This window comes from Uranotaenia lowii, chromosome 1, assembly GCF_029784155.1.
Source record: "Uranotaenia lowii strain MFRU-FL chromosome 1, ASM2978415v1, whole genome shotgun sequence".
NCBI lineage: Eukaryota > Metazoa > Arthropoda > Insecta > Diptera > Culicidae > Uranotaenia > Uranotaenia lowii.
Window position 1 is genome coordinate 148,201,442 of NC_073691.1, and position 12,439 is coordinate 148,213,880.

The 12,439-nt window shown below is 41.6% G+C and overlaps 1 protein-coding gene across 1 annotated transcript in view; it reads right to left on the reverse strand.

Annotated features, from left to right (window-relative positions):
* Positions 1-513: 513 nt before the first annotated feature.
* Positions 514-12,439, reverse strand: part of LOC129738016 (uncharacterized) — a 344,832-nt gene continuing 332,906 nt past the window's right edge. Inside the window, exons 7-8 of the mRNA XM_055729191.1 lie at positions 12,076-12,375; positions 514-1,159 (exon numbers count right to left, since the gene is read on the reverse strand). Coding sequence (XP_055585166.1) covers positions 1,006-1,159; positions 12,076-12,375 — 454 coding nt within the window. The 3' untranslated portion in view covers positions 514-1,005. The remainder of the gene's footprint in view (positions 1,160-12,075; positions 12,376-12,439) is intronic.

The following is a 12,439-nucleotide window of genomic DNA, read 5'->3' on the forward strand; positions in this document are numbered from 1 at the left end:
GAAGAAATTGATATTTTTTCCGGCCTTATTGTTAGTGGAAATAAGCATAATTTAAAATCGTGTTAATTGTCCGCAAATTTAGTTTTTTAGCTAAAGGAATTCGAAAAAAAATGAACTTTCTCCGGATCTCTGATTGAGTTAAACAGAAATTTAAATTAGAACCAGAAACATTAAAATTAGAACCAGAAAACTTTCATTTGAAAATTTTTCGTGCAATTTCTAACAAACGACCATAAAGTGTGGCTCCAGAGAGTGTCTCTGTTTTCCCAATTTCGGGAGAAACTTCTTGCCCTATGAAAAAAGGAGTTCCAAAAATTTTTAAAATAAAATAAAATTGTAAACGGCCAATTGATGAGTTGGAACAAATCATTTTGTTAAGCTTTGATCGATTGATGAGACGGGAACGGTGGCTCCAGAGAGCGACTTAAGAATTAATCTTGAATATTCATGAAATAAAAACTGTATAAATTGATCCGAAGCCGATTATTCGTATTCTATACATGTATGTGTCAATGAGTAGGTACGTTCAAGTTCGACATCGATAGTGTGTGTGTGTGCGTGTGTGTAGTAGAGCGTAAGTAGTTTACATGCGTTTCGAGTTAAAGTGGGAAGAAATTTAAGCCGAACAATTTGTCACAATAAGGTCCGGGAACGATTGCAGTCATCGTGTTTTGCCGTTGTAGCGACACTCCATGTAGCTTTGTCGTTTCAACAAATGTTTGTTGAATGTTTCCCTGGCAAAGCAAAACACAAAAACTATTCATCCGAAGTTGTACTTCCGGGTTTTTTTTTCTTATTTTTCTTCTCGGTCTGTGATATCATTTCCATTGTCGCCGCACGTGTAGTTTACAGCTGTTGTTCATTGCAGCATGACGATTGATGGTCACCAAAGTTATTTTTTGCCTTCGAGTCCAGTTGCACAAAAAGTCAGTTTATTTATGCTGCTGTCTTGGGCCGATTCCGTAGTTCGGTGAAACTTTTTGCACCGCCTTTCACTTCCGCCCCCTACTTCCGGATTGAACTTTTCGTCGAAGTTTTCTCGATGTGGATCAGGATGCTGTTGCTGGTGCCGAACGTCGAGACCCGTATATCAAATTTACCGTCCAGACCGAGCGAGTGTGTCATCAATCTTGCATTTTCGATCGTCGAATTGCAAAGTCTGTTTGAGGGCAGGATTGCCGCCGATGACCGAGTCCGACATTCCGAGTCCAAGGGCGGAAACGGGAGCAAAAAATGGAAGAAAAACAAGAAAAGATTGAAAATGTGAAAAATTCGATTCGGCGATGAAAAATGGACAAGTTGACTCTTTGCGTCGGAATTGATGGCCCCGGAGGGAATGGTATGTGAATGAAAATTATTTAAAAAAACGGGTTGATGGCTGGTTCGCGGAAATGGAAGCGTGAAACTTCTTTATCTATCTGATCTTTATTCGTTTGATCAATCCTGATGCTGATTGCTTTAAATTATTTATAAAATCTTTTCTACGAATTGACATCAATTTCGGTCTTTCTGCAATCCTGTAACTAGAACAAGCCACTGGAGGGCCTGAATATTGGTTTTGAAAATTTAATAATTGTTATTTACTCATTATTTTTTCCCAATCTACATACTCAGTTCATACTTTATTTCAAAAGTTCTCAATCGAGTTTGCTTCGTGTTTGTATGAGTGGTCGAGATCTAAAATTCGAGGAAAACATAGAATTTCTGAGCTGGTCGTGAATTTATCGTGGGGCGCTAAATCTAAATCTATGCCATCAGTTTTTTTTTCTATCAGCTTATGATCTTGAAAATTAGGGGTCAACTTTTGAAAAAAACCCAAATAGTATCGAAAACTGTCAGTAATTTTGACTTTCGCAAATAAAAGTTACAGAAGAAGTTAACGCTACAATTAGTTTTTCTTCAATATTTTCAAAACATTGTTGAATTTCATTTCTTTGAAGCAGGGACAAACAACCATTCAAATCATTGCACAATGCATGGGGAAAAAAGTGTAAAACCCGCGAAGAAATTCAATATCTTTTCTCTTACTCAAAACAAATCCATTCTAATTCTAATTTGTTTATTTAGAGAGGATTTAAACCGACATGGTCATTCTTCCTCTTGATAAAAGGTTTACAATATTTACAAGAACTTAAATTTTGTGAAGTAAATTAGCACTTTTAAGAAACTGTATGAGATTATCTTCGTTAACTGTGTTCAATGCTGATACGATATCGTGGTCGATACCACTGTCTCGCCTTTCCTTCGCGTACAATCTACATGCTCCAATAACGTGGGCCACTGTCAGCGGCTCATTGCAGGAAACGCACATTTGGATACCCTTAGTGAAAAATTCCAGGTGTGTAAGTAGGGTATGTCCAATTCTCAATCTGGTAAGGGCACGTCGTTCCAAGGGATCCTCTCTATCCATCCATCGTAGAGTATTGTTTTTTATTCTTCTTAGAAACAGCTGCCGGTTACTTTGCCATTCTTCTTCCCATTTAATTCTCAACTCTGATCTCACCCAGGTGATAACGTCGTGAGCTGGGATTTCAATTGACTTCCTTGGTCCGTTTCTTCCTTTTGCCGCCAACTCATCCGCTTTTCTGTTTCCTTCGATGCCAACATGCCCAGGAATCCAGCATAATGTGGCACTTAGTTTTTTTCTGCTCTTCCTCTATCGCTTGCTCCCATGGATGCAGGGAATTACCGGCGTCCACTGCTGCCAAAACACTGGCCGAGTCCGAGAAAATTACTGAACGATATCTAGATTTGGCCGCTATATTTTTCAGGGCGTAAAGTATTGCCATTGCTTCAGCGGAAAAAATGGAACATTGTTCGGGGAGTTGGTAGAATGACTGTCTATTTTCACACGAAACACCGAAGCCCACTTGGTTATTCGCTACTGAGCCGTCTGTGAATATTTTCAGAAAGTTTGTGTAGCGTTGTTCTGAGTGGTGTTTGAACAGCTGGACTGCTTTCTGATTGTTTTCTCCAACTTTGAATTGTTTTTTGATCCACCAATCTACGTTTGGATTTTCCGCGTTCCAGGGTCGAGTGCTGACTGTGATAGAACGAGCTATTGTGGGAATCGTTTTTCCCGTAAGCGTTTCGAAAGCCTCCAGTGACCTCTTCGAGGCGGGAGTTATTAGACCATGTGGTTTTCCAAGCATGCGTATCGAATTAATTGTGAGGCGTTCAGTGAGACGAAAATTCCACGGAAGTGTTCCACTCTCAGCATGCATTGACAGAACTGGGCTGCTGCGCATAGCTCCTGCTGCGATGCGTATTCCGGAGTTGTATGTGGGCATGAGCGCTTTTAGTGAGTTGGTGCCTTTTCTCGCTATCGTGTTTATGCCGTAAAACATTTTTGACTCACCTATGCTTTTGAACAGATTCAGGATACAGTTCCTCTGACCACCATATGGTCGGCCGCCTATGGCACGTAGCAGATTTAACCGAGATTGCAGTGCTCTCTTAGTTTCAAATATCTGAGACGCGAAATTGAGGGTTTTAGTAAAAGTCACTCCAAGTATGCGAGCTTTTTTCACTTCAGGAACACTTTCTCCGAGGATCGTTATTTGGGGAACTGCTTTGTGTTTCCTCCTACGGCAGATGTGAAGGATGTTTGACTTTTCTGATGAGATAGTAAACTTAATTTCAGCAGCCCATTCTACAGCGGAAGTAACTGCCTTTTGCAGTTTTTTCCTTAGACTTTTGACTTGTACACCTGATACAAGCAGGACAATGTCGTCGGCATACACAAAGGTTTGGATCCCACGAGGAATTCTTTCGAACAGCGGCTCCATTGCGATAAGGAACAGTGTTACGGCCAAGACTGATCCTTGGGGGACTCCATTTTTCTGGGATTTTAATTCGGAAAAAGCTCCACCGACCGACCCTTTGAATTTTCTGTTCGTGAGAAAATCTTGCAGAAACATATATGGTTTTCCACTGATGCCCCATTTTGCAAGGGTTGCAAGTATCGGTGCTTTTTGTGCGGTATCGTACGCTTTACTAAGGTCAAGTAAGGCTAACTCGGAGTGTTGCTTTTTTTCAAACGGACCATCTAGCGCCGCCTCCAATTCCGTGAGGTATTGATCAACTCCTCTCCCCTTTCTGAAGGCGTATTGATTTGAGCTCCACAATTGTCGATCTTCGATCCACTGAACGAGCCTACGATTAACCATACGCTCCATAGTTTTTCCAAGGCAGCTAGTAAGCGATATAGGTCTCTGGTTGCTTGCTATTTTGGGATCTTTGCCAGCCTTCGCAATGGGTATTATTATTGCTTCCTTCCATGAAGAGGGAAAAGTTCCATTTTCCCATAACTCATTCAAACGATCCAGAAGTTGTGTTTTATTTGCAATAGGGAGTCGACGCAACATTTCGTTACTTATGTTGTCCGGTCCAACAGAATGGCCTTTTTTTGATTTTGTCGCAGTGAAAAATTCGTTGATAGAAAATTTCTTTTCTAAATCCGATATGGCTTTTCGGTTATGACGGGTGCTTCTTGGTGCAGGAGGGAAAGGAAGTAGTGGTTGGTCGGACATGGATTGGAAGTGATCACCGAGAAAGTTTGCGATTTGCTGACTATCATCTATTAATCCGTTGGGTGTTTTAAGCACCATTCTTGATGGTTTGCGCTTTCCAGAAAAGCGATTGAAGTTTTGCCACATTACCGATGTGGGAGTTGCCGAGGAGAAAGACGCAACGAAGTTTTCCCAACAAGCTTTTTTTTTTTTTTTTTTTTTTTTTTTTTTTTTTTTTTTTTTTTTTTTTTTTTTTTTTTTTTTTTTTTTGAGTCGGGATGAATAAACCTACTTGGTTTAAAATCCCTGAGAAAAAAGGAAAAAAAAGCTTTTTTTGCATCCGCTATACCGCGGCGTGAGGCGTTGCGTGCTATTTGAAAGGTTTTCAAAGCGTCAGCAAAACTGAGATCGTCTGGAGCAAGACTCCTCAGGGTTCTTAATTTTTTTCTACGATCTTTGATCAATTCCTTAACTCTCTCGTTCCACCAAGGAACGGCCTTGCGCTGGCAGTATCCGCTAGTGCGGGGGATGCTGGCCTCGGCTGCCTTGATAATTGCTTCTGTTAATTCGTTTAGTGTGGGTGTAGCGTTAGGGTCTATTGTTTCTTGTAAGGTTTCCTCGAAAAGCTGCCAGTTAGCCTGATTTTCTAGCCAGCGGGGACGATACTTTTGCACTTTCGATTGTGTATTTAAGGTGATTCTAATCGGAAAATGATCGCTACCGCACAGGTCGTTTTCGACTTGCCATGAGAGACGGTTGCAGATGGATAGCGATGCCAAGGAAAGATCGATTGCACTAGTTGTGCCGTTGGATAGGTGGAAGTAGGTGTGGTCAAGAGAATTTAGAATTATGAGTGCATTTTCAGCGCTGAGTTTTTCAATAAGACAGCCGCGACGATCAGTGCGTTTTCCACCCCAGGTTGTACTATGGGCGTTGAAATCGCCAACGATTAGAAGAGGGTGTGGAAGAGAATGGATTATGTTTTCGAACTCCGTTTCAAATGTTGTGAGGGTTTCTCTATTCGGGATGTAGGTCGATAAGATGGTGACTTTGATGGGTACTTCGATGGTAACTGCGCACACAGGAAGGTTTGTGTTTAGGCTTACTTGGGAGAACGGAATACCATTTCTAATTCCGATCCCGGCGCTTGATGTGTGAGGGTATATGCTAGGAGATGAAAACCAGGTAAAGTTGTTAACATACCGTTGTAGATTAGATGTACGAAGCTCTTGAATGGCAACTGCAACTGGGTCGTATCGGGTAATAAGATGCTGGAGTTCTGCTCTGCGTGGGTGGGCACCACAAACGTTCCACTGCAGGACTAGTGTTTCTTCTCTTATTTGAGGGCGGTTTCTACTGTAGTTACGATTTGTGCGATGGTTTGTTGTGGTCGAGGTGTTGAGCATGGGTGATTCTAGAGTCACGGGTTGTACCTGATTGCGGTTGTGTTGGGGCGATCCTTGTTGATGTTCCGAGTCTTGTGGGGACGGGTTTTGTGTTGAAGAATTTTGAGAGGTGGTCATTTTGCTATTTTAATTTTGGGAGAACATATCCTGGCTGCAACTGTCCATTGGTACTTCGGTTTCGGATCCTAGATCGTCGGAGCCTTCGGATTCGGGAGGTGGTTGGGTGGTTGCTTGCTTTTTCAGTGGTGGTTGCGTTTGTTTGAGAGAGTCGCTTTGGTTTCTTTTGATCGGTGTTGTTGAACGGTTTGCTTGGGATTGAGCTGGTGCCAATGAGCGACTTGGGCGGTTGGACTGCTGTGATTGTGCTCTTGAAGCGTTGGTTGAGTTTTCATTTCTCGGCGGTTCGACTACAATTTGTATGGCATTTGTTGGCAAGAGTTGCTTTCTGTCTTGACTTCCGGCGCGATTCCTTTCTAGGCTTTGTGATCTTTGGATCCACGTTTTCGCCTTAAGAAAATTAGACTGCAAATTTTTGTTGATACTTTCGAGCTCTGTGATTTTTTGCTGCAGCTGTTGGATGACCTGGTCCTTTTTGTAAATTTCTTCTTGTAGCGGTGATTTTGGTGAAGTGATTTCGGCGTATGACTGCTGTTTATTATTTGTTTCATATAAACGTCGGGCTTCAGGGAAAGACATTTTAAGATCTACCTGCATCTTGCATATTTTGTCTTCCATAACATATTTTGGGCATTGGCGATTAAGTGCTGAATGACCACTTTGACAGTGATGACAGAATGTGTGATTTTCACATTTTCCTGGGTGCTCCTGAGAGCAGTTTTGGCATCTTTCATTGGCTGTACATTTGACTTTGGTATGTCCATAATCTAAGCACTTAAAACAAAGCATCGGGGTTGGGTAGTAGGCACGGGTTGGAATACGGAGGAGACCAAAATTGATGTATTCTGGTTTTTCGATGCCCGCTACCGTTAGAACGAGAGTGGCAGTATTTACTGTTTTCTGCTCAACTTTCCTTTTGATTCGTCGGACGTTTGTAACATATTGGCTTTTTAATTCGTTCAGTATCTCGGATTCGTCTATGTCAATGGCATCACGACAGGAAACAACGCAACGCGAGAAGTTGAGTTGGGGGTGCGGTATCATTTGGATTGGTGTTCCATCGATTAGAGCTTCTAATTTCAATAGTCTTTCAGCTAACTTTCGACCACGAACCTTGATGATGTACTTGGTTTCTTTGGCCTCGGTTTTGGCGTATTCAATTTTGCCTCCGTCAAGTTGGACTGACTTGCTGATGGTGAAAGGATTCTTCGGAAGGTTGTGCCCATCGGCTGGGTTCATCTGCAATATAACGGTGTCTTCGTGTGGACCGAACCACTCAGGCAGTGTTTGGCTGTACGTTATGCCCGGCGGGGAGCCTCCCCCCGGGGGGCTTTCCGAGCTAGCCATAAGGCTAGCTGGTTATTTCGTTCGAAAGCGAATGTTGCTGGCGTCACACAGTATATGGTAACTATGTTCAGGTAGAGTTGAAGATTTAGTAACGTATTCGTTCGATGACCAGATACAGTGCGCTTTACCCTTGTCCAATTTCAACGACCCAAGGCGCACAAAGGTACAAGCCGTTGAAGCCTTTTAACCTGGCGCCTCACGTAGTAGCAAGAGGCTAAGTTACCACTACTACGGAAAACAAACAGACCCACTCTCTAGAGGAGTAGTACAGCCCTTTACCCTAGGCGAATAACGGAAACGCGAAGGGCGAAGGTACCACGTTTCGTTGTTCTATGCTCTACTCAATCCAAATATTTTCAACACGTGATGCTTAAGTGAGCCAGTCAACCTTTTTATGTAAAAGGAGCCGAAGAGATCACAGCTTTTCGAGCAGTTAAACGCCTGAAGTTAGGCTCTTCGTTGCTACGCTCCAGGTTAGATTATGGCAGCGGGATGAGCTGGTTATGGTAATCCACTGCCACTACCGAAAACCAAAACAATAACAACACTATCCAATTTGGTGTTTTGGTGAGATAGTGTTATCGTTAATATCGTTTTTGCTCGAACCGGAAGCGAAAAAACTTCACCACGCTATGTTGCTTCAAACTACTGGCTATCTCTCAAAGTGAAAATCACCGTGCCGAAAAACCGTTATCGCTAAGAAAAACTTGATTGAAAATCCCGATTGAAACACGCGCCGTTACGCTCGTAGTTATCAACTGGTTGATGACAAATCCATGAAAAAGTACTTTCCTTTAGTGAAAATTTCCGAAGAAGCAATTGGACATAGTTTCAGACTCCGCACAAGCTTACGAACGGAGTTATAGTGCCTTTTTAACCCCTAATTCCCCTGTATTTCGTAAACAATCCAGAAAAAAACCTATTAATTCTTCAAAACATTGAACAAAAACAGACCTATCTTGTGTTATTTTTTCTGAGAATCGAATGGGAGCTGTTTGAGTCACCGCACGGATTTAAAACAGGAGTTATGGCTGTTTTAACCCTGAATTCCCCTGTATTTTTCAATTATTTCAGACAATAACATGTTCAGACTTGATAATTTTCAACCAAATGGGACGAATCTTATGTAATTTTTTTCAAGGAATCGAATGGAGGCTGTTTGAGCGACCGCACGTTTCATATAATCAAGTTATGGCTATTTTACCCTCAATTCTTTTACATTTTTTTTTTGAAAACTTTGAACCAAATAGGGCTTATTTAATGTGATTTTTTTTTATGATAAATCCAATGGAAGCTGTTTGAATCATCGCACCCTTCGGAAAATGGAGTTATGGCTGTTTTTACCCTAAATTCCCCTAAATTTTTCAATTTTTTCGGAAAAAAGCAAGTTCGGACTTCAAAATTTTGAACCAATTAGAGCTATCTTGTGTAATTTTTTTCGAGGAATCCAACGAAGTCTATTTGAGACACCGCACGGATTGGAAACATGAGTTATGGCTGTTTTACCCTCAATTTCCAAACATTTTTCAATTATTTCTGAAAAAGCATGTTCGGACTTGAATTTTTTGAGCCAAATGGAACGAATCTTGTGTGATTTTTTCCGAGGAATGCAACGAAGCCTGATTGAGTTACCGCACGCGTTGGAAACAGGATTTATGGCTGTTTTACCCTCAGTTCGCTTACATTTTTCAAATAGTCAGAAAAAGCATGTTCGAACTTGAAAATTTTTAACCAAATGGAACTTATTTTGTGTGATTTTTTTTTCCAAAAAACCAATGAAGGCTGTTTGTGCAACCGCACGCTTCAGGAAATGGAGTTATGGCTGTTTTTACTCTCGATTTTCCTACATTTTTCAATTATTTCAGAAAAAAAGCATGTTCGGACTTGAAAATTTTGAACCAAATGGAGCTTATCTTGTGTGGTTATTTTCGAGAAATCGAATGAAGGCTGTTTGAGCTACCGCACGCTTCGGAAAATGGAGTTATGGCTGTTTTGACCCTCAATTCCCCTACATGTTTCTATTTATTCAGAAATAATCATGTTCGGAATTAGAAATTTTGAACTAAATGGGACGTATCTTGTTTGATTTTATCCAAGGGGAATTGAGGGGGAAAACAGCTGTCAATTCATTTTCCGAAGCTTGCGGTGGCTTTAATAGCCTCCATTGGATTCTTCGGAAAAATGGCTAAAGATAAGTCTCATTTAGTTCGAAATTCTCTAGTCCAAACATGCTTTTTCTGAACTATTTGAAAAATGTAAGGGAATTAAGGGTAAATTAGCCATAACTCCTGTTTCCAATGCATGCGGTAGCGCAAATAGGCTTCGTTGGATTTCTCGAAAAAAAATTACACAAGATAAGCTCCAATTGGTTAAAAATTTTCAAATCCGAACATGGTTTTTCAGAAATATTTAAAAAATGTTGGGAAATTGAGGGTAAATAAGCCATAACTCCTGTTTTCAATCCATTCAGTGGCTCAAATGGACTCCTTTGGATTTGTTGAAAAAAATGACATAAAATACGTTCGATTTGGTTCAAAATTTTCAAGTTCGAAATTGCTTTTTTCTGAAATAATTGAAAAATGTAGGGGAATTGAAGGTAAAAACAGCCATAACTCCATTTTCCGAAGCATGCGGTGGCTCAAACAGCTTTCATTGGTTTTCTCGGAAAAAATCACACAAGATACCATTTGGTTCAAAATTTTCAATTCCGAACATGCGTTTTCTTAACTATTTGAAAAATGTAGGGGAGTTGAGGATAAAACGGCCTTAACTACATTTTACGAAGCGTGTGGTGACTCAAACAGCCTTCGATTTTTTAATGCATTATGCCGCCAACCGTGGCCTAGAAGAAAGCGTTTAAGTCTTCTAAGCCAGAGGTCATGAGATCGAGTTTCGGTCACGACATGCATAGTATTATATGTCTGTGGCCTGGTGGTGTTAGTATAAGTAAGATGTTCGCTTTAGTCTTAAGATGAATTTAAGTCTCTCCAAAGAAACACGAAGTTTCATTGAGATCCTATATGTGTGTGTTCGTTTGTTTTAATTCATTTGGCATGAAAATAAAAAAAAATAATTTTCCGATTTGCTTTGGTTCCCCCTTCGGCGATTTTTGAGGGTCATAAACCGAAACTTTGAGCGCTTTGAGGCACCCCTAAATCAAATCTGATTGACCTGAAATTTTGAACAGCTCTAGCGCATATGAAGGGTGTCCACGATGAAATTGCCACACTATGAATTTGCTCTAACTTTTTAACCGTTGGGTAGAAATTAATGAAAATTTGGGTGGATTTAGTACATAGTGCATTGTTTACATTCCGCAACATTAAAGTCCTGTGATCAAAACTCGCGGAAAAGGAGTCGAAAGACCAGCTCGTGCGTGAGAAAATCTTGCGCATTCATCACGAGAACAAAAATCTCTCGCATCGTTCATCACTAAAACGTTTGAAATCGCAAATTCCACGGTGTCGCGAGTGATTAACCGGTTCGAGGAACGATTGACCACCGATCGGAAGCCCAGAGGTGAAGGAAAAAGTATTCCGTACAACACCAAAAATCACAACCGCGTAATTGGGGCCTTCAACCGAAACCCGAACGCCTCCGTTCGGGATGTGGCTAAGAAGCTGCACATATGCCGAAGTTTTGTCCAGAAGACCACAAATAAGACTGGGCTTCAAAGGCCCCGAATCACGACGAATAGCAGAACAAGTCGGCAAAAACCCGTGCCAGAAAGTTGTACCTCAACATGCTGACGAAAGTTGGATGCTGCATCATGGACGACGAAACATATGTGAAGGCCGACTTCAAACTGATCCCCGGTAACCTGTTTTTCACGACCAAGGATAAGTTCAGCGTTCCGGAACATGTCCGCACTCAGAAGATGTCCACATTTGCCAATATATTATAGGTTTGGCAAGCCATTTGCACGTGCGGGAAGCGGGGTGTACCTTTCGTGACCCATGACACGATGAACGGACAGGTGTACATGAACGAGTGCCTCCAGATGCAGCTGCTTCCTCTCCTGAAGGCCCACAACGTCCTCACAATCTTCTGGCCAAATTCATACCACTAAATACTCCAAGGCCGTGCTGAAGTGGTATGCGGACAATAAGGTCAATTTCGTGCCGAAAATGTTTAACCCTCCCTACACTCCGTAGCTCCGCCCCATCGAGAAGTACTGGGCGATTATGAAGCAGCACCTTCTTGAACGACCAAAGGTAGTGAAGACAGTCGAGGAACTTAAGAAAGTATGGGTTTATATACAAAAAAGGGTTTATTCACAGGTTGTGCAGAATCTTATGGCCGAGGTTAAGGCCAAGGTACGGGCATTTGCGAATGGACTGTAAATAAAATACGAGTAAAATGGTAAAATAAAGATGTATAGTTATTTTTCAATCCCGGCAATTGAATGAAAACTCGAAATTTGCGAATCAATTTTGTGTGTGGCAATTTCATCGTGGACACCCTTAACAAAATTTATGTGGTCGGTTTTTAAAATTCGATCATGAAATTTTTCCCATGTACGCCATTTGTGTAATGTATGGCGGCCTCAATGGACTTGGATCATATCCATACACCCAAATGGGCAACCCAAACTTATCCCGTATTTCGATACTATTGTTCAAATCAAGGTTGGAGTTAATCATTTTCTGACGCTTATACCTACCACAAAAAAAAAGAAACTAATCTACACCCACCTGATATCGATTTCCGGCCCTCGCATATCGGCACAGGACGTCCCGACGGCATTGATCTGCTCCTCAGTCATTCCGGTGACGGTGATGCCAAGCCAGCGTAGTTGCGGCAGCGAGCCCAGCATGACCTGCATGAACAGACCCTCGATCCTCTGCTTCCGGGGCCGGTCCAACACGATGATTCCGTCGATCTTAACGTGGCTGATCGGGCTCGATTTGAACAGTTTCGATACGGCCTTTAGGGTACGAGGCGCATCGTCCAGGTGAATAATCCAGTTGCAGATTTTCAGGGTATTGAGATTGCTGTCGTTGAAGAAGAGTTCGTGAGAAATCATTGAATCATTGGTATTGGTTGCAGTCAATGGAA